This window comes from Labrus mixtus, chromosome 3 (genome assembly GCF_963584025.1).
Source record: "Labrus mixtus chromosome 3, fLabMix1.1, whole genome shotgun sequence".
Taxonomy (NCBI): Eukaryota; Metazoa; Chordata; class Actinopteri; order Labriformes; family Labridae; genus Labrus; species Labrus mixtus.
The window spans coordinates 17332676-17355739 of NC_083614.1; the positions used below are offsets into that span (position 1 = coordinate 17332676).

General features: G+C 42.2%; 4 protein-coding genes across 5 annotated transcripts in view; 3 read left to right on the forward strand and 1 right to left on the reverse strand.

Moving 5' to 3' along the window:
- The window catches only part of polrmt (polymerase (RNA) mitochondrial (DNA directed)), a 511894-nt gene that overhangs the window by 150426 nt on the left and 338404 nt on the right, over window positions 1–23064 (forward strand). The gene's annotated exons all lie outside the window — the stretch shown is intronic.
- Window positions 1–23064, forward strand: part of atp5f1d (ATP synthase F1 subunit delta) — a 55012-nt gene that overhangs the window by 25027 nt on the left and 6921 nt on the right. The window lies entirely within an intron of this gene.
- Window positions 1–23064, forward strand: part of tmem161a (transmembrane protein 161A) — a 398404-nt gene that overhangs the window by 4028 nt on the left and 371312 nt on the right. The window lies entirely within an intron of this gene.
- On the reverse strand, window positions 7476–22359 carry cbarpb (CACN subunit beta associated regulatory protein b). Its single transcript, XM_061033424.1, has 11 exons — window positions 22169–22359; window positions 20936–21132; window positions 19994–20065; window positions 18377–18525; window positions 16219–16280; window positions 14925–15087; window positions 14328–14502; window positions 13777–13923; window positions 12865–13102; window positions 12096–12285; window positions 7476–10990 (listed from the first exon to the last, which is right to left on the reverse strand). Exons 3-11 carry the CDS (start codon window positions 20039–20041, stop codon window positions 9472–9474), a joined length of 2691 nt encoding a protein of 896 aa, XP_060889407.1. The 5' UTR covers window positions 20042–20065; window positions 20936–21132; window positions 22169–22359; the 3' UTR covers window positions 7476–9471.

Genomic DNA, 23064 nt, shown 5'->3' on the forward strand with positions numbered 1-23064 from the left:
GCATTTCTTAATAACATAAATGACTGTTGATACAGACTCAAATGGCCTGCCCTGTTGTTTACCCTTTTCTCTCATGAATCATATCAAATGAACAATACCTAGTGAAACAATTAAATACAATCATCTCCATGTTTTCCTTTTCCTTTATACATTCTTTTAAACTGAATAATAATTTAGCCGCATTTTTAGTCAGCATCTAGAGAATTCTACAATGACAAATCATTCTCAATTTCTGTTTGTTGTCTCTTCAAAAAATGTTCCCGTCCCACTCATTTCCTCTGGCCCTGTTTGACCTCGACAAGTATTGATTATTTGATGTGAATAGTTTGAGTCATAACCTTCCAGTCAATTCCCCATGGTAGTGTTGATTTTGTAGGTTGTAGCCTACGTCTCAAGATGTAGTGAGTCAACTTTCTTTACCTTGGAGCTGACCTTTGTCTCTCCCCAGACAGTCTAAAGGAGGATTGGTGAGAGTGACATCATCAGCGTGGTGTCTAGATGCAGGCTGAAGTCTCAGGAGTGTGTTTGACATATTCACAAAAGCAAGATTCCTCTTTCTGCAAGATCAGATAAAGTTCTTGAGAAAGTAATTAAACCTTCAGCTGTTTTTAGAGTAGCCACACGACTGGTGAGGAAAGCCCACAGATTTAGCCACACCACCTCATGCAAAGTGTCTCTGTCATCAGCTGGCAATAAGCTACATCTCTCACAAAGATGTAAATTAAATCCTTGAGTTTCTAAAAGCCTGGCATCATTCCACAAGCTTTAATGAAACACATCACCAGAGTTTTTATAGTTTGTTCATACAAAAATGATATCTCTCCAGTGTGTGGATTCAAGTCTGCATAATGTGTGGGTGTGTTTCTGTCCTTCAGCCCATCATGAACAGTAGCTGCTGCAACAAATAGCCTAAAAAGCCTCAGCCTGTATGTGATATCACAGCTAAGTATTGGAGAGTTCTGCCTCATCCCCCAGAGAGGCGGGTGGGGGCGCACACACAATGAAGAGCTGGAGATGACGCAGCCGAGGACGGAGAAGGGAGGGAGAAATGGATGGAGCAGAATCCTGAACGAGGAGAGGACGGAGAACAGGAGGAGGTGGAGGGATGGAGCGTGGGCAGACTGCGTGGGAAGGAGATGCTGCATAATAAGCTTTCCAGGGTTTTGTCCTGCTCTCTTTTTATCTTTACTTTCTGCCACTATTGTCATTTCTCCTGAGCTTCATCAGACATTAATCTCCTTTAGCTCTAACTGTGTCTGCTTCAATGTCTCTTTCCTTTTGTCCGTCTCATTTTTACTTTTTACTTTTCTTTCCATGTGGTTTCCATGACATCATCACTCCTCTTCTGGGTATATCTTCTTGCACATATACTTTTGGGTCACACGCTCTTGATTTGCTTCTATTTTGTGCGTTACAAGGGAGAATATATACACTATATAATTGTTCCTTGTGATTTCCTACCAAAGTGAGAGTTGTAGTAGTAAAACATTTTTAGCTTAAGGCTGTATTCAAACAGTTAAGGTCTGCGCTGTCAAAATTACTTCACACTTATCAGCTTCTGGCATCACATTTGTTTAGTCTCGTATAATAAGTGCGAAACAGAAAAACCTTCCTAATCGTGAGCACCCGTGAGGTACCCGATGAGTCATCGGCATCTCTCACACATTCAGAACGCTGCCTGGAGCTGCTCTGTAGATAGGAAAGTCTGATGAGGGAGAGGCGGGGGAGGAGGGGAATACGTGGGTTGAGGGGGGATCAGAGGAGCAGGTGGTGGCGGTGGTGGCGAGGGGGAGTGATGAAGAGGGGGGGGGGGTTTCCCTTTTAGAACCATCCTTGAATACAGTATTCTGATGTCGCAGAGCAGGAGAGGTGGAGGGGATTACAGAGTCGAATGTGTGTTCATTCATGTGTAAATTAGGTCTGAAATGTGCAATGCGTGGATAGATGTGTAACGCACGAGCAGAACACCTTTCCCACCATTATTAATGGTTCTGGAGGGTATGAGTCAGTTTAGTTGTGAACGGATCAGCCAGAATGATTACTTGTTTGTTGAAGGGATGAAACAGCTGAAGCATTCAAATACATTTGAACTGATTTTTGGAATCTAATGCTTTGTCTGTCTGTCTTTCTAAAACAAAACCAGCAGTGCAGATATAAAGCAGTAAAACAGAGAAGAATGGGAAGAACATTTGTCCAAGGAGCCATACTATACAGACAAGTCAGGACTTCAATCCACACAGCAGCCCTTATCTCTATCAGGAGGTGTATAAAGAGCTCAAGTCGTGACTTACATCTGGGTTGGCTCACCTCTGTTTCACTAGCTTACTTGACTCAATGCAAACTCCACTTTAACTTGTCTTTCATCTTTCTTTTAAGAAAATTAAATGTTTCCACATGGTTAACTATTGTGCAAGACCAATTGGCGTTTGCTTAGAGCCAAACAACCAAATCAATCTGAGAGCTCCAAAATGTGTCTGGTTATAGTTCCATTCAGAATGATTTATAGCTGACCGGATTTAGGTCAGGCCAATGCAATGCAAAATGTGGATTATGCTGAACTATTAACCAGAAGAAATATTCACAAACGATACATAAGTCAATTTTTTTTTTACAAATAATACATTTGCTGTAGTGTAGACTCCAGTCTTCATTTGGCTGTTGTTCACTAATATTCACCAGCAGTCCTTTGCTATTTTTATCTGTAATCATTGAAGTTTGAAACATCAGAATGCTCAGTCCTCTCTCTCCTTCTGTTATTACGCACACGTCTGAATTTGCCTGCTGCAACAAGCATTGACATATATCCTGTGAGGGTATAACACTCATGGGAAATGGTGTTCATTAAGAGCAGCTAACAATACAGAAATAACTTAATAAACAACACCATGAGATTGTTTCAGTCAAAATAAAAAAACTTATCCTAACATTTTAAACAATATATTATAAATGTCAATCCTTCTTTAAGTGTAGCTGTAAATGTGTTTTTGGCTGTTGGGATTTTATTCACCTCCTCATTGGTATTTCGACAATTGTGAATGGATTTGTGAAAAACATCAAAGGATATTTCTCTGCATCTTCCGCACAGAACAGAACGATGACGCAACGTCACATACTGAAGGAAACCCCAAACCTCCGACTGGCTGACTGTTGGGGTGTTGAGCTCAGCCATTGGCTGACAGACAACAAAGACAGATGGAGATGGAGGTGGGGCACAGATGATGCAAAAGAGTGTAATGAAATCAGAGGAGAGGCGGTCTGAATCTTTAGATCCCCCTCTTTCAGAGAAGCCCATTTCTCTGATTCCCCATCTCATTCAACCTTCACTGAATGAATTTAGACTGCAATGTGCAGCAGACAGACAGACATCAATATGTTGTTTTCTGAGGACTATATAATGCATTGGAAAGGGTATTTTTTCAAGTCTATAAATAAAATAAAAGCTAGCAGATGTTAAAAGATCACTCAATGACTTTGTGATTATTGCAATTATTAGCAGATTTAATTATGACTGCTTCAACCAACTGCTCTGCAGTTTAACCATTATGTTAAAATAGCAAATGTATTATCCACCCTTATCTGGCAAAGGCAACTGTTTGAGGGATCTCCATTAGTATTAGACAGCAGAAACCAAAATTGTCAAAAACCAGATGCATGCTGCATGGGTCTTGAATTTTTTTTTTTAAGTTGTTGAAAAGAATTAGACTCTCTGGTGCTCTTCAGTTCGAGGATCTAACTTAGAAGCTGTGGAAGAGGTCTGAGGCACTCAGAGGGGTATGCATAAAAAGCCTTTAATACATCAGGGCTATAGATTCATAAAAACATGCCAACATGTTACAGCCATACAGGAATTTCCTGCCCTAATGAATGATTGTAAGGCTGAAACATGTTAACATGTTGGCAGCCTTCAAATGCTCACAGTTTACTCACAGTGTGTTATGTTGGCTACTTTATGATATGGCATAACCAGGAGACAAAGCATTAAATCTCCTCTGAATCATGATTGTATAAGTGTACTTGTACATTACCAGTAAGCCAACTGTAGCGTGAAAATGTTTATGATAGATGTGACTCAGCATTAACTTTTGTATATTTTACTCGAAATATCTGCCCCTGCATTTTTCCTTCTTAATTGTCCTGGCTCCTGAGAAGCAAGCTCCTGTTTAATGTGCACTGCCTGCCAACATTTATAGCCTAATGATTTTATCCACCAAGGATATTTATAAACCGTCCATTTTCCTCTGACTTCTTGCTCAGAGTAGGAAGCTCAACTGCTTTAATACTGTTCTACTATTCTGTTAAGTTTTAATCTTTACAATAGGTTATCTGATAATGTATTACAATTTCTGGGTTGATAAGCCAATGAACAGTGAACATTTTGAGGTAGCCTAAATGTTGCCATATCGCAAGTTATACTTGTTTGATAACCCAATAGCTACAATCAGACACAACTATCATTAGCATTTAGAAATGTTTGGTAATATTTGCAAGTGGCCTCCCCCTAGCCAATGGTTGCACGATGCGATAGACAGGGATTCAATTCTGAGTTAGCCATGTAGCAGGCCTACAGTAATGTTTGACAGGAAGTGGTTTGAATGCTAGCATTAGCTGTTGTCTTATGGTAACTAATAGGTTAGCAAAACATGTCCCAATGTACCTTTGTATTCATCAGTTGCCTTTTTACTTGTTAATAAAGAATTGATGATTGTTGGATAGCCTTCTTTTAGATGACTTAGATCATGTATCAGAGGCATATGATATAGCTAGCCTCAAAACTTCAGCAGAAAATTGCCAGTATGTGTTCAAATTGACATATTAAAAGCATTGACAAAGAATTTCAAATTGTTAATCCACTGTTATCTACTGACCTTACTCCACTGCCATGTAAAATTATTTTTACATGACTTCAAGCTATAAAGTTCAGCTACACAGAGCCCTGAAGGACCGTCCCATTTTCAAGCTCTTTGTTCTGAGTCCCCACAAATATCTAGCCTATAAAACGCCAATAGGCTATGTCCCAGTTTTTAACAGTCCCTTAATCAACCAAAATTGCAAAACAAATTTGTCTTTATATATGTCAATCAATGTCGTTGCCGAGGCTGTGGCTTTTTTAACCAATAGAAAAACATCACTAACGCAAGACGAGTCAAGATTCAATACTTATTTGTTTGAACATGTGTCAATCAATCTCAAGGTAGCGGCTGTTGCTTAGCTAGCCTAGCTTATCATGGTAACATAATCTGACAGGTTGGCTAACTATCGTGCCGAAAAGGAAGCACCTTTTTCCAAAGAGCTCCAGGAGACTTACAGCTTCCCGCGAAAAAGTATCAGGCAATGAATATGATGGGTTTTGCACTAACTGCAAGAGGCAATTTTCAGTTGCACATGGTGGAAATTCCGACATATAAAGCCATGTTAAAACTAGCAAACACAAAAAGTGGGTGCAGGCTGGAAGAAGCACTGTTACGATCTACTTCAGTGGAAAAACACTGTGAACACGAGCTGCTTAGGAGGGCACTTATTGCCTACGATTTTCAACAATCTGTTTCCCAATTTGGTGGTATGAAAATATGGTACCCTACTGAAGGGTGTAGATTTGTTCTCTCTGTTTGGTTTGGTAATAGATTAGCCCACTGTTTTTCAGTTTGGTTCTATCAGTTCCAAAAGTTGGGATCAATTCACAAAAATGTTTTATTACAGAGCAAGAACCTGCCTGAGTAAAGCAGTGTCATCTTAATTGTTGTCTCTTTTAATTTGTGCCCAACAGCTAAGGCCAGTGAGACAGATTAGAAGGTATGGAAAGAGCAGACATGTAAGACTTTTTCTTATAGATCACAGACTGGATTTGGCTTTTCCCTGGAGTTAATTTGAAGGAGGTGATAAGGCGAGGAAAAAATCAATATAGGCTATGAGCCTAAGCAACAAAGAAAAATGAAATGAGATTCATAGGAGGGAACCTTATCAGCGATGTGTTCCCACGCCTTGAACGAAAACCCTTCCCTTGAAATAATGAGATTCAGAACTTTTTTACTTCATTCATTTATTCACAGATTGGAAAACAACCCTAAAATAACACTTTTTTATGATTTGGTCCCTCAAGGCTCATTAGATTTGGATCAACAAAAGCAAGTTGTTAAGAAAGTTTATCTTGTTTGGATAAATTAAGCAATTAACTTACAAGCAATGAATACAGAAATACTACTACATTCAGAGATAAATCTCACAAAATTGGATCAATTACAGCATTCTAGCATGACTTTAAAAAGTGGATTCCATCATACAAAATCTCAAGTTATACCAATGTTTTGATTTGAGCATCACTTATGACCATTTTGTACCACAAGTCTGAGAAAACATGACTGTTTGTACTAAATTGTAAACTCTCATGCAGACCTACACACAGCTATGCATCAATGCATTTGACAGGCTACTGGTTAGTATACAAACACAGTGTCCCCAGTTAAACAGCATCTGTCTATACCTAGTAAAGGACATTGATTAAGTCTAGCTCTTGATATATTGTGCTTGTATAGACAGCAAAGTTGAAACTTTGTACAGATTTGAAATCATCCCATATGGCCATTTTCTTTCAATAGTCGCAGTTGCTGTGCTATTCTCATCTTGTACTGCCTCAGCTGTAAGAACTGGTAGTTTTTGATCTGTGGGGAACGCAGCCTTCTTCCCCTCTTCCAAGAACTGTCAGAATTAGCTGAGTAATTATTGTCAACAGAGATGCATCATTTCCATCAAGGCTGAGAGTGGATTTCATTTCCTTTCTGATGATCAGTGCTGTCATAACATAAATGCTATTTGATTGCACAAAATTGTGTTATTCATGGAGAAATCATTTACAATGTTTGAGTGTGTGTATTTGTGTGTGTGTGTGTGCGTGTGTGAGGAAGCCAACATGAAAGAAATGAGCGAGAAAAAAAACATCCCTACCCTCTCTACTCCTTATTGGAGCTCACCTCCTTTCATCTCAGCCATTTCTCTCCTAATGAGGAAAGCATCCTCTGCCTCAGAGTCCACTTAGCCACAAAAGGAGAATCCTGTCACAAAGTGGAGAAAGATCTAATCTAGGCAGACTGGAGAAGAGCATCATCATTACACCAACACAGAGAGAGAGGAAGATAATGCCCCCCCCCCCCTTATTTTGTATTCAATCCTTTCAATGTACTGCATGGTAACAGTCGTGAAGAATGAGGGAACGGAGACAGCGGATGAAAAGCGGGAATCCTTCTCTTGGTATGATTAAAATTCATCAACCTCTTCTGCAGTGGCTCCCCTCACTGCATGTGGGAGAGACGGAAAGCCCAACAGCCCCTCTGAGTATAGGAGACTAAAACTGGGTTACAGCCATCCTGCTGCTACTGTGCAGGGTGAAAAAGCATTGATGTATAAGCCAAAATTGAGTTTGGCCATTTTTTGCTTTCTTTACCAACATAACTAATAGTTGTTCAAATGATAGGCAGTAATGGTTTGTATTTTTTTTTTAACCAAATAAGGAGAAAATAAAATGGCCATCACTATAAATACCATCTTTGTTTACTCTGCTTTTACAAGCTGGCAGGAAGTAACATCCTAGGCCTCCACATAGGAGACATCTACAGCACTGACAACTTTCTCAGGCAAAGAAGAGGAGGAGGAGGAGGAGGAGGAGGAGGGGAAAACAAGAATGTCAGACGGGGACAAATAAAGCCTGTTCTGTGAGCCCCATGCACAAGAAAGCATGCCTTTCTGATAAGACCAATAAACACCAGACATCTGTAATTGAAGCGCTCTTGTCTGTTAGCTTTAATGTAAACGCATTCCTCATGGCACAAAACTGAGTTTGTTCTTCTTATTGGGACATAGGTCATGTCAGTGTTGATGAGCTTAGTGAAATGTAAATGTATTCTATATATGTGGATGATACAGAGGCATCTGAGTGTAAGCGGCTGTTTGGTTTGCGAGTTCTGTCAGTTGCTGTGGAGCCTGTCCTTCTTTTTACGGTCATTTAAGCAGTGCAGACGTTCAAAAATAGATCAAAATTCATACAACAAACTTGTAAGAAATGAACAACACGGTTGTCCTAAAGCTGAGAAGCATTTTCAGTGAATAACAAACAAACAAACATAACAAGTCACACGGCTGATTAAGACAATAGCTCCATAGTCCTTTGTTCCCCGGGCCAAAATCATTAAAGATTCAACATTAAGGAGACATTTCAGAGTGTTTTCACAGCAATGTTTTTTCCCCAGGTCTATTACTCAATGTATGTTTCTATGGATAGACATTTTAACTGAGAAGAAAAAAAAAATCAAAACTTTGGAAGATATAGACAACCTAAGTAACTTTTAGGATAGCATCCCTTTCAAAATAAGACTTCATGGGACCTTTTTGTTCTGGCCATTGTTAAGACTGTATTTGTTTTCCATCAATCTAAACAAATGGGTTCCCAACGTTTAAATCAAATGACTCATACCCATCACCGTTCTGCTAATGGTCCCAATGAATTCTACTGGTTTAAGATCTTTACGTCTATTTTGCAGTACGAGAAAAACAATCCACCAACCACAGCTTAGTATGAGATGTTATTTTATCAGCCATGGGGACGTTATCTTACTACAGAGATAGCTTAATAGCTACAACCAGGAAGAATAGCCACAGAAAAAATGGCTCTGGGTGAAAGTGATGTAGCTGGGCAGGTGGTTGAATGTGAACATGTAGAAACCACATCTCTAATTCAAATAATGACATTTTTTTATCAGTCTTTGTGAATAATGTTAACTGCTCCAAGCAACTGCAATGTTTGTTTTCAATGTGACTGAAACGTAGGCTACATCTCTTAGTAATTTATCTCACTTCTCTTGGGATCTCCATAGATTTGAAACTACTGATCTCTACTATTACAGTATGCCTATTAGCTTTGGTAGATCAATTTTGCTATTCTAAATTATTCTTTTTCTCACGACAAGTTCACCTAATCCTGATTGGAGGACTAGGAGGGCTAATTGTTACATCCAGATCTGTCACTTTCTTCTTGTCTAATAGCACCTGGTTTCACAGTGGATCAATGAGTGCGAAGGCCATACTGGCTCTCAGCATGTTATTCATATTGGAGAGCAGAGACGGGAATGACAGCAGGAGAGACAAACAGACAGATACTGTTATTACTGTAACCATGTGTTAGCTATGCTTCATCTTACAGTATTATGGATTGTAGCTTGACTGCAACATTAACCTGCTTTGTAATGATAACAGGCATAAAAAGACACTGACTGAATTTCTAGTTGATGAACAGCATTTAAATGAATCCTGTGTTCAAGTATGGATTTTTGTAAAGCATATTCTCAATAGCGCGTTTCTGAATCTGGATCACACCATTCAAGCTGTATATTGAGAGACACTTAAAAAGAGGCAAGACAAACAAACACAAAAGAAATAGTGTGCATCAGCAGGAGTGAAGTTGATGAGGAGGTCAACGGAGCCCTGCTACACTGGGCTGTGGTCTGGAGAAGCGTGTGTAGCCGTCACCGTCACACACTCAACGGTCGTGTCTTTGACCCTGCGGAGGCCCGTGTACAACCTCTCGTCCAGGTGAGCAGTCAGTTTGTCCATGAGGTCTGCTGTTACGGTCTGCGGGCCGTAGCCTAAGGAGTCCGGCAGCTGAGGCGGTGAGCGCTCGTCTGCGGGTTCGGGGGGGAGTGCAGACGGTTTGATGTCCTCCTGATGATCATGGTGCTCACCTTGTCCTCCATCTTTCTCTGAGACGGAGTGTGCGAGAGGTGGTTGGAAGGAGGAGACACTGTCCTCTGTGTGTCTAACGCTGACACCCTGCTCCTCTCCCCTGTGGCCAGTTGTTGTAGGCTCCACCTTTGGGGTATCAGGGGTGCTGATGGTGCCGTCGCTATTCTCCTCGTCGGGAGCGCTAACGATTCGGGGGAGCGTACTGTGGTAGCTTGTCTCCAATGGGTAGTTCACACTTTCACCCCTCCGTAGAGGGGTACGCTGTCTTTCAAAAGAGGAATGAAAGTGTCTGACACCAGGGTCACTCCACTGCTTGTGGCGCTGCCACTGCTTGCGGAGGTGGATTCGGGATCGATGCTTCCTTAGCGGTGACTCCTGCTGGTCAAACTGAGGGTCATGACGGAGAAACTCGTGGAAGAGGGCGTCAGTCTTCTCGTCTATGCTGTAGTCTCGTCGGTGCAATATTGGCGGTTGAGTTGAAGGCTGTGCAGCCTCACTGGGTGTGAGCATTTGACCATGTGGAGACCAGCTCAGTGCGGCAGCACCTGTTTCTATGGGAACTCCTCCACTGGCACCCAACAACACCTCTTCTTCTGGCTCCTCCTCAAAGAGATGAGACTCAAAGCTCTCACCGATAGTGCCACTTCGCCCTGCGTTGGTGAAGTGGTGCCTTTTCTCGTGAGCTGTTTTGTCTTTGGGGCTGCCGTTGTTGCTCCCGAACAGTCTCAGCTCCTCTGGACCTCGAGACGGAGCCTCTATGGACGCGTAGCCGCTGTCCATCTGCAGCAATTTACGAGTCCCTGTTTCTCCATCACTACCCCTTCGCTCTGGTTCTTTGCCTCCCAGTTTTCTCTTTTTCCCTTCTTTCACACCTAACCTCTGCTCCGTGTACATCAAAATGTCCTTGTCATCCTCTCCACCCTCTGCTTCATCTCCTAAATCCTGGGATGGATACCTTGGGAGCCCTCCTCTTTCCGTCTCTGTGCGTCCGCTCAGCGAACACACACTGTCGGCATCGCTGCAGACAGAGTTCCTGTCATTGTTGCTGCTCTGGTCGGAGGCGGCGTACTGTTCGAGTGAGGCACGAAGGGTCCAGATGTCTTTGTAAAGGGTCAGGGGGTCCTGGGCATCTGGGGGGTCCAAGGGGTCTGCGCCTTCCCTTCTTTCCAGGGACAGGCCTTCATCTTGGGGATCAGGGGATAGGCCAATCACCCCTGGTCCTCCATGGCCGCAGCTGGGCTCCACTATGACCTCTACCTCTACCCTGTAGGGTGCACACAGGAGTGGAGAGACGAGATAAAAGAAAGAACATGAGGAAAATGAAGGGGAGAAACACTAAGGTGCACAAAACTCATGTCAATGTTGAAGCATTTCCCTAATTAACACATTCACCTAAAGCGTGGCTGCGTTCACAGTGCACAGAATGAATTTTATGGCTTGCAATGGTTGCTGTTGCATGTCTGTGAACAGAACTTAGCTAGATACTAATGCCTTGTGTGCTGAAGAAACTGCTAGACATACCCCCTTTTTCCTGGTACAGTACATCCTCAGAGTACAAATTGTTTGAAACATAAATTATCGAAAGTAATTAACTGTCAGTGATCACGGATCCCATTAGATTGTTTTGCTGTTGGCATCTTCCAGGAAATTCCTTGAATTTTTTAAACACAAACGCGTGTAAACATACACAGGAAATACTGATTTTGCTTAATCCAATTTTCAGAGAAGAAGAAACAAACTGTTATTTAAGAAGCTACTTCGCTATTTTGGTTTTGTAACCAAATACTGGGCAATTCTAGGACACACTAAAAACAAAAAACAAAAAACAATGACCCTTGCACTTCCGCAGACATCATGACTGTGTCAGCAATGGAATGGTTTCCTATGCCAGATATAAACCCTGTGTCCCCATTCTCCGCTCCACTGTGGGATTCCCCGGTTCAAAATGGTTTTGAAAGAAGTCTTGTACAGAGGGATCACATTACATTTAACGAGACTGTGGCAGAGGTATTTACAGTTACATAACATTGTGTCTTTGAATCTAATTAAATGTCCTAGCAACAGAACTCGTCAAACATTTTCCAAGAGGCAGTTTTCTAAATGAACCATTCACTTAAAGATCAGTTACTTGACACTGATACATGCCATTTGATTTCTTTACAGTACATCTTCTTCAACAGCGTATTAAAGCGACTCCAATAGCATTTCAAATAGGTTTTAAAAGCACTGTTTTGTAAGAGAAAAGTTGGTTGGGCAGAATTGGGACTTAGAGCCATGTCCTAACTTTCACATATTTTAGCAACTGTCAAGAAATGAGTGCAAGGCAGCAAAGCAGTGAACAGGATGAATGGCAAGGAAATTAAAGATACCTGCCGAGGGAGGGCGGTGGTGTGGAAGGAGGTGAGAGGAGGCGTGTGGTTGGCTGACTGGGACAGTAGGGGATGTCCTGAGTGCGAGCGATGTACTGGATGAGGTCTATGTGGTGTGCGTCGTTGTCGTCCTGGTCCATGCTCTCACTTGCCGCCCGCTGGCGCTGGAACTGTCTCCTCTTTGGAGAGCCTGTCCCACAAAAAGTAATCAAGGGGAAGGAACAACATTTGTGACAGCAGGAAAGAGTGAAAATACACTTCATTCTAGAGAAAGCTTCCCTCAAGTGTGAAGGTCTCAGGAGATTTTTTTTTTTATCCTGTTCTGATCCCTCGGTTGTATTAGAGAGTTGTGTCTATGGACGCGCAGGGAGAAGTGTTTGTGTGTGTGTGTGTTTGTATAGGATGGAGAAGATCGACAGGAAGGATTCACTCCAGGGCCCAAATTGACTTGGAAAGGGCAAACTTTACGTCACACAGCCATCTGTCCTGTATGTGTGTGTGTCACTGTGTATATCCGACTCCTCGCAGGGAAAGGGCTTCTCACAGTTGGTTGCTGGATCCCCCTGCTTAACCATTGCCTGTTTACCGCCAGAGAATGATGCCAAAAATACTATACACCAAGATAAATAATGAAGAAACAGTATTGCTTTATCCTCCTCAGTTATGACTTACACAAAGAGTTGTGAATCCTTCCTGCAATGTAAGCACTGATTGTTTCCAAAAAAACAAGATAATATAAATGTACTTAGCATCAACAAGTATCCATTACCTCTGGTGTCCAGACTGGAGGCTCTCTGGCTGCTGTCCAGCTTCCATTTCTTGATCTTAAAGTAGGGACTGGCCCCCTCCAGGCTAGCATGGCGCCGCAGTTTGGTGAAGAACTGCAGCACGGGCCCCTGGCCTCCTGCAATGCCGGCAGAAGTGGAGGCGCAGCTCCCCACCAAGACCCCTTCTCCGACACTAATGCTGCTGCCTCTGCCCCTGGGCCCCACTCCCATTATCTCGATCTGAGCAGAGAGAAAAACACGGTTAGGAAGAAAACATGATAAGGGAAGTGGTGTGGGTGTAATCCCCTCTGACAGTGATGCTTCTTGTTTGCCCATAAACCATCACTTTTGTTGGGTCCTCCCTCACGCTTTATGACCCTCTGATGCCCATATAGATGACTCACTGCTTGTCTGGCTGGTTCCTGGAGTGTGACTACTACGTGTTATGAAACTGAAATTAAAAGGGATTCCTCTTTATGAGCTACAGAAGCAAATGAGACCATCAGAAACATGACTGACTGCTTCTATGAATGTTATTGTGAATGCCTGTTACCACTGCCACTGTCAGACAAGAGCATTTACAGTACACTGCAGAAGAAGCCTTTATTTACATTTTCACAGCAAATATTATATATGAGTGATACATTCGATTGTTAAAAGAGAACAGGATGATTTTAATCGCCGGTAACCAATATCTATGTCGACATAATGACATAAAGACGAACTGCTTTGTCCACAGGGGGAACCAAAATCAAAGTATGTACTGCACTTTTCTTAAGAACACCAACTATTGCAGATAATTTAAAGGCAAGAAAATTCCTGTACCGTCCACGCTTAAGAAAACAACGCTGTGGCAGTCACTTATTAATTGATGTAATATATTGTAAAGTTAAGGTGAGTTAAAGGTAACTTACTGAGCTTGGCCCCTTAGTGCTGAGAGCCATGTTTTTGTCATTGAAGCTGGTGCCCACCACCGAGTTGAGGGCGTCTCCAGGGAGGGCACAGCTGGGATTGACACTCAGGCTGGTCAACGCTGTTTGTGGCAGAGGGCACAGCATCGGCTGAAGGGAAGCACGCACAACAATGACTCTCTTACTCTCATAGAATATACTGTCAAACAGGCAGGTCTTCTAAGGGACTGGATCAGAATGCTACAACAACTGTCCTCTTTGGGAAACTACGGTTCGTATTTCAGATCCACTTCAAACAATTGTTTTCATGTTTTCCGAGCATTTGTGACTAAAAATGAATTTCCCCTCTAACCGGTGACTGGCACTCCTCCTGAGTGTGAAATCAATGAGCCCTGCTTGTTGAAATGAGCGAGCAGACAGATTCCTCATTCTCGTGTTTGGGTACATTAGCTTGATACATTTTCCTGCCTTAACCCCAGTGATTGATATTGTAATTGGCCCAGGTCAAGACTAATGATGTGTCACGTCTAATAGCAGGTTAAAGGCTAAATCACCTGGAAGATGGAAAGGGCTGACTTAGCAACAGGGCGTGTTGTTGTCATGGTGATGCTGTTCTCAGCCGAGTCACACTCATGGATAGTGACTATCTTGAGGGCTGGAGAAGGGAAGTTGAGGTTTGTGAGCCGGGCGTTCTTCAGGTGGTGAAAGTCGCCCTCAGTCAGAGTGTACCTGGGGTGATCAGAAACGAGGTCAATTAAAAGATGCAGAATCCTGTCAAGGTGAGACATACATTTAAAGAGATGTGTTGTAAATCAAAAGTTTATTCTTGCACAAGAATCAAACAGCCAAGGGACATCAAACCCAGCAGTGCTATACTGAATTTGCATTTAGCCCCGCAAAATTATTCCTTTTGGAGAATTAACATAACAGGCTCAGAGCCTAAGAGAAAGCTCTTTATGTCCACAGCATTGATAATGCATCTCAAAACAACCAAAACAGAAGTGAGATGGACATAGTCAAATGTGTTCATTACTGATCTAAATAAGCGGCAACGCTGAAGTGCAAGGAAACAGACGCCCAATGAGAGCTGATTTAACCACACTAGTGTTTGTAAAGTAGTTCGGCTCATGTGTACGTATTAGCTTTCTGACCTGCGGCCCTTCTCCTGAGCCTTCTTGCCATGATCAAAGAGCGCAGCCTCATTGAAGGAGACACGGCGGCCGGTGGTGCAGGTGGAGAGGAAGCGCTCGGTCTCTTGGTCGTGAGAGCTGGCCATCGACAGACACTCCGACTCATCCACCCTGATGGTGATTTCTACCACAGATGCAACAGGAAAGGGACAGATGAGGGAGACAGATAGGGAGGGAGATGGATAAACGGAAGAGCGTGAGGAGTTGACAAAGACAGATGGAAGAGCAGTTGATTTATTTTTTCATTTTAATATCATTAATGAAACGTTTGCGGGCGTGGCACTGTGGATTTTGCCATTTGACCCACCACTTTGGTCCAGATCAAAAGAATATGCCAACAACATCCAGGGTCCTCAATGGATGAGGTCCACTGATAGTGACGACCCCCTGACTCTTCATCAGACAACGCCAGAGGGAAAAACTGTCACCACTTCTCAAAATCTGATTTGACTGGTTGATACAGGTCATGTGATTTGCACTTGTTTTTATCAACAACAAGTCTGTTCAAAGTTAAACTAAATTGGTAATGCAAAACATTAACATGTTAGCATTGTCACTGTCAGTATACTGATATTAGCATGAAGCTAAAGGCACCTCTGTCCCTACGTACAGCTTGCAGACCTGCTAGCATAGATTTAGATTTCACATTTTGTACACGATGGTACATAGAACAGGTGATGAGTTTGTGATAAAGTATTTACTGTCATGACTTCAGCACAACTTTGTAAGAGTGCCCCTGTTGCTTGTCTTTTTTGTATCTTTCAACTTTCAACTGTGAAAGTGAGGCATAAAATACATTTAATAAACGACAAAAACAAAAAGTTATTTCTGCTTTATTGAAAATCCGCCAAAGCCTCTAATGTTCAACCCGTTTTTGTTGGGGGGATGAGCATGAAAATGAGTCAAACTGCTGCCTGAAAAGCTGATCAGACAGCCTAATAAAACAGTTTGGTCCCAAACTAATGCTGTTTCTAAATCTCTTTCATTTCAGAGAGAGTGCTTTCTGGTCCCAAAATGTCAGAAGGTGTTCCAGGAACGACACAGCTACTTAAACTAATTGGGTTGATATCAAACTGTTTTAATGGACTAGGCTTTACACATTTGTGCTGACTGGTTACAAATACCTCTGCCTCTATCAATCCAATCCCTCTATCTTCCAGCCTGTCTGTCTCCATTACTCCTCCCTTCCTCTCTATCTCTCCCCCTATCATTCCCCCCTTCCCTACAGTTCCTCCTTTGTCCAGTCCTCTCTTACCATGGGTGGGCTGAGACTCCTCCAAGTAGGTGGTGTTGGTTTTCTCAGGGTCATCGCTGGCCCTGGGGTACACAGAGAGATTCAGATCAATGCTGTGACACGATTTTCCTTCAAATCTGTCTTTCATCTGTTGAACCCCACAACTGCAGGCAGCCACACACTCACAACCACGGGGGAAAGTCTTTATGTTAGAAAACACAGCATATACAAATTTTACAAATCTAACTGGACATTCACCGAACTGTTTGACTTAAAGGCAGCCTGCCTGGCTGTATAATCAATGTGGGCCTAAATCAGTCTAAATCATTGCCAGTGACAGATAACCTTCAGGGCTGAGGGACCTCTTAAAACAATATATCAGGGTACTTTATGGGATCGCATGTTTCCACTCATCTTTAAAGCAGAGAGGGAATAAACAATAAAGGTCATGATTTTACATGATGGTTTTTATATTCTTATACTTGTTTTATATGATTTAAATATGTCTTCTCTTTCAGTGCCACTCCTCTTCCTAAAAATAACTTTTCAAATGTGTCTTAAATCTACCGTATGAGGCTTGAAAAAAGAAACTGAACACTGCTCAGTCATTTTTCTCAATCTGATTTCTTTGTGCAGAGATATGAGTTTTGTGTGTGTGTGTGTGTGTGTGTGTGTGTGTGTGTAAAGCAACTCGAGGGATTTCACCTTCCAACCAGATCTGCACTTCTTCTTCTTGTCTTTCATTTCCTCTGTGGCTCCTGCTTCCCCATATTGTGTGTGTGTGTGTGTGTGTGTGTGTGTGTGTGTGTGTGTGTGTGTGTGCGTATGTGTGTTTGTATTTTTGGTGTGCACACAACGCTAGGTTGAGACGCAAGATTAATCACAGCCGTTGGCTGCTATGAAATCTCATTACGCTCATCATTTGTACCAGTCTGCCTGCCTCTCTTCTGCTCTCCCCCGGCAGGTCTCTCTTTTTCACGACTCAGCCTCTGTGCTCTCTGTTTATCTGCATCTAGCTGGTGCGATCATACATTCAAGTGTACTTGATGATGTGTGCTGCTCTGGAGGTACACAAAGTATCTCAAGGGTAGCCATGTAACTGCTGAATACACACAGATGAATCACCTCTGTTAAAACTGTTAATGGCATCACACTTAGTGGTCCACAGCAAACTGGACTATACTACTAAAATGCAACAGGATGTCTTCTGTTTAATTTGCAATTTCAATGAGCTTCATCATCTATTATGCACATGTATACATTCAACACAAGCACCAGGCAGTCTTTAAATAGCTGTCGCATGTTAGAGAGGGCGAGGGAGAGTAGTCTTTTGGCGCTTACAGATTGGCAGTTGAAGGCTGAATACTTACGAGCCTGTTATGCCTCGATTGCAGTGTGTAATGCACGGATGCGGAATTGTGAAGCAAAGTCGTAATGCCACTTATCTGCCATCAGAGGTCTTAACAGAGGCGTAAATGGGGGAAGGCTGTGGTGATGTGAAACATTGGAGCCGGTGTGTGTGTGTGTGTGTGTGTGTGTGTGTGTGTGTGTGTGTGTGTGTGTGTGTGTGTGTGTGTACATGTCTAAGTATGTGTGTATCTGAAGCTCCCGCTGTGTGTTCACATGTTGTGTCTCTCAGGCTTCCGCAACGCCGGAATGCAACATGAGCTCACATACTGGGACAATCTCTAAAGGGCTTTGGTCTGTTAATATACTCTGAGTACAAACTTGAACAACTTTTTCCACAGTTAGAACTGAACTTGGGGAAAAGGTGTTTTAAGTTGGCTGCTTGAACAAATGAAAAAAGGATCTGAAACTCAATGAACTGGTCTCATTGGATGCTTTTAAGAGTTCTGCAGCGACTGCAGTGTGTGGAATTTTGAAGGATCAAATGACAGGGGTGCCGGGGATCAAAATACTTTTGTACAATGAAAACCTGAGCACATTTTCAAAATAAACACAGTCTAACGAACACCTCTGTTGCACAGTCAACAAAACATTATGACTATGCTCTTCATATTACATTGTGCAGCTGCTGCTTTCATGAAGTCCACTCTCTTTCTTTGTCCAATACATTGGTTTGGAGATTATACTGAAAGATTCTTCGTAATGGTTCTGGATAAGGGAGGCACATAAAGTGCTCAAATGCTGACTGTAATTGAGCATCTTCGCATCGTACCTGGCACAGAATTGTCCTCCTCGACAGCAGCGACGGAAGGCGATGAGGAGGACTGAGACGGAGATCAAAGTTCCTACCAGGAAGACGGAAAGGATCACCAAGGGGAGCACGGAGCCATCTTGCTGCTCCTCTGCCGTTACTGGGATCTCCTGAGAAACACAAAGGAGAAAGAATATATATATTTGAATAGAAACTGTAAAGAAATGTAGATACAGTAGACTCGAGTCAAAGTGTCTGCAGTGAGTAACGCAATAGTAGTTCCCTCCCTGTTCCAAATTGGATTTGAAGAGCGCTACTTTAACAGAGTAAGACAATTTATAGCCAAATAAACATCAATATACTGAAACTATTCACTGATATATGCCATTTCTGTAATACAACAAATACCTTCCAGACATCAGCTGCAGCTGAGATACCTTTACAGTAGCACCAAATGCAGCATCCACTGGTTTGGCTGTTTGGGATGAAGTGAATCTATAACTGCAGCAGTGCATTGACTCAACAAATGTGAGGGTTATGAGCCTGTCTACAGTTTACCTGAGCTATGGGAAAGCTCGAACAGGAAGGACTGCAGCTGAGATAATAAAACATGCTGGGAGCACTGGCAGAGACCCCATGGGCCTATAGATTAACAATGTCTTTGACAATAATTCTTCACTACACAAAGATTTGCAAAGATGTACATTTTTTCCAATGGGTTGGAGCGACATCTTTAAATCTATGTATAAGATAATTGTAAAATACTTGAGTCAATCCATCTCTTGAGCTATTACTGTATAATGCAAAGAGTTACGGTAAGATTTTTACTGCAGTAGTTTAATCAGAAAACTTCATCAAGTACATAATTGTCTATTTTTGTTTTGTACGTAGTACTATAAATACAACTCTACATCTGCATTACTTAATCAATGGATGGATGGATATTAAACTTGATTTTTTTTTAGAGAACTAAATCTGGGAGTGACGTCCATTATTATGTAGTCGGTTAATGTTTTGGTTTTCAAATCTATTTTTAAGCTTGCTAGATGTTTAAAATTCAATATATGTATGAACTTATTTGAACATTAAAGCACACATTTTGACAGATTTTGTTTTTTGATCTTTTGATGTTGCTTCCTCATGTTGTTCCCTGCCCTTAAAGGCTAAAGAACAGGGATTGAAATGCTTTAAATAAAAGGAAAGGTGGTAACATGAGTGGGAGAACAGAGAACAACAACAGGCTTTGTTCTTTGACGGAGAATAAAACTGATGTGGTAACACAAAGGTTATGTAAAGACAAAGTAAAATGTTTGAATATCAAAGTAATGGCCTTATAGGTGCGGTATTATCCTGAGCTCTATGAGGGAGAGAGCACAGTGAGTGTTAATGAGTGCTCCACTCAGATGTCACATCGTAATTTCTCTGCAAGGGGAAATTAAAGCAGAGATTAGATCAGAGATTTAATTATTACGGGTCCAGGTCAGGATGTTCCCTATTAGACAGTCAATCGGGCAGAGGAGAATATGAGGGAAGGTTTGGTTCTGGTGCTGAGCGGATACAACACACCACACACAGACAGAGACACATCAACGTGGACAGGAAGTTTGAGAATAAGCCGGTGGTGAAAGACGGACTTACTGTGGAGTTTTCTGGTAGGATGTTCCAGATGGTAGACTCATTGCTCATGGTCCAGGCCAACTAGAGAGTCCCCTTGAGAAACACACACAAAGACACAGAGGAAATGACTGTGACTGAGGCTGTTCATCAAAAAACAATGTCATCTACAATATTTATTACACACTATATGTGTTGATAAGCCAAGACCAAGTCACAACCCCTCTGATCTCACAGTGAATTAAATAGATTTCCTGTCCATTACTAAATAATGTGTCTAACAACAAACCAAATAAATAATTATATGGACCTGTAAGGTGACATATAAAATGCCCGTTTCAGCAGAACGCTCTTGTTGCATCTCTTAAAAACATCGAATATGTTGATGATAATAATGCAAACATCTGTAGATGATGTGAGCTTGCCTCGTACACATGCTTTTTTTAGGCTCACGGAAGATGCAAATGCAAGCATCTCGGCTGCAAAACATCACTCACAATTCCATATCAGCCTGAAGACTCTCTCTCTACCTACCTCCCACACACACAGAAAAAAAAAACAGCTCTTACTTAAACACAGGTTCCAGCAGCTTCCACTAGCACTGCTGTTATGCGATTGCTCTTAGAGATCATAGTCATTAATACTGCTACTACTGCACCAAACGCCTACACGCACACACACACACTCACACACACACATAAACACCCTGGATAGAGCTACTCACCCAGCAGGGTAGGAGCAACATGCCAGCAGCACTCAGCACTCCTCACTCGCCTGCAGCACTCAACTTCAGCACCACAACCTGTAAGCTAATGCTGAGCAGTGTGCTGCCAGCCTTCCTAACTCCCTGTTCTACCATCCACGCCTGAAAAACTGTTGCAGGAAACACATCAGGCTGTGAACACACTCTGCTTTCCTTGGCAGCAATGTACCACATCCTGCTTTTCGACCAGCCCAGTGTCTTACCCTGATGGAGGGCAGTGCGTAGCAGCAGCTCTGGATGTGTGTGTTAAGCTGTGGCTCAGGAGTGTCCTCCTCAGCTCCCTTGCTGCATCCTCAGCCGTCTCAGCCTCGCCAGCCGACTGAGACTGAGCAGCGGCGTTTTCCCCTTCAGGACTGGCCCGCTGGCCTCGAAGCAACAGAAGGATGGCAGTGCTGCATGGCTGATAACAAGCACACACCACAGTGATTGGTTACATTCATTTGACAGTTCGTGCAGATGAGTTTTACATTACATAAGTGCCTGCATTGACCAAAATGCACATCATAATGCACATCATACACACTGACAGGTTCCCTTCTACTATCTCGTTCAGTGAGTATCATTCAAATTCTGTATTTCTTAACGGTGTATTACATTGAGTGACAACCAAACATAAAAAAACATGTTTTCTTACTCAACTATGACGTTAAAAAAGCTGCAACTACCCCCAATGTATATAATAAAATGCCCTAAAATGGATTGTAAACCAGTTACAAATAGCTTTAAGTCCAATTACACTTGGCTGCCTATTCCTTGTTGTTTCACCAGAAGACATTTCTTTTGAATCAGACTATGAAAACAAACCGAAGTGTGTTGCTTTATTGATAATTGCTCACTTCTATGGTATCGCAAATCCAGAAGGCTGCTGAATTGATTGGCTGACTGAGCAGATGGTGAGACATGGGTGTCCCAGCAAAGGCATATCCCATCATGGTCAACATTTTGGTCTATACCAGCGAAATTACTGGTCGGCTATTTTTGTGCATCACCGTCGTATAATGCGCACATAACCACAAGATAACTTTAGAGCAAAGGATAACTACAATGCTCACATTTGAACGTTTTTAAAATGAAAAAATTGAGGCACGAAAGAAAGAATTCCGATTGGCTTGGTAGCCTATACTGCAGAAAACAGCAAAAATATTGAGCTTCGTCTCTGGCAAACAGATTTTTTCCTTATGGGGGTTTGGCTGCTAAATACTTCGCATGGAAAAATCCCATCACATTATTTAAGTAAAGCCGACTAAACTTTAGAATGATACAAAAAAAATAAAATAAGAGTAGCTCCAAACAGTGCAACGACGTTCAGAAATATGCCATTTTGATATTTCACAGGCGCCTATTTTCATCAGTCCAGTGATACCGATAGAGAAGACTGTGGAGTGTCTGCCGCTGCACAAACACACGAGGAGGGATGCAGCAAAGATAGCACTCACCTACTCAACCAGCCTGGTCCATGCAGGGGTGGAGGGGCAAAGCCAATACCGTGAAACTCTTCTATGATCACTTTAATGTGGATTTTAAAGCTTAAAGTATTTATGAATGAAACCCCACCGTCTAAGACACGCCCACCACCCAGTCAGAGACGCACCACGTGACGCAAGGAGTGAGGTAAGGCTGATTGAAGGGTTTCTCAAAATGCTCACTTAACGTCCACCAAGTCTGTGACGTTCACGCATATGAGACATAAAGGAGACAAAATGAGTCAGTTTCAGTGCCGACGAGGGCAGAGTGCCTCAATAACTAGGCTGAATGTAGCCTAAAACAAACTTCATAAAAACAAAATGTGATATAACTCAATATCGGTCAAACCAACTTATATCGATTCATATTAAATCGCCTCCTTAGGATATGCTGCAACTTGTGTGGCTACAACGGTAGGCTAAAGAAAGGCAAGCTCAAAGTTTGTTTTAGCATGTGTGTGGGTTTTCATATGCCAATAATGGCTATGAAAGAGTTTCAAAACGTTGCCCCAGACTCTCTAGTTGTGAGAAGGATAGGCATATTGTTTGATAAAGTATTTTGGCACCACCTACTGGCAGTCCCTTGTACGCAAAAAAAAAACTTCAACAAATTACATTTATTAGAATGCAACATTACGATTCTCACCCAGGTTATAGTTGTTGTTCACATAATGATAAATGACTGCCGAAAGTAAAGACTGAACCGCGATAATCTCGATTCATAGTGATCCTCTAGCCCAGGTGTGGGCAACTGGCGGCCCGGGGGCCACATGCGGCCCCCCATCAACCCTCAATGTGGTCAATTTTTACATATCAATGAATTGGAAACATGAAGAAAATGTGACAAAATCTGCCATGAAATCATGAAA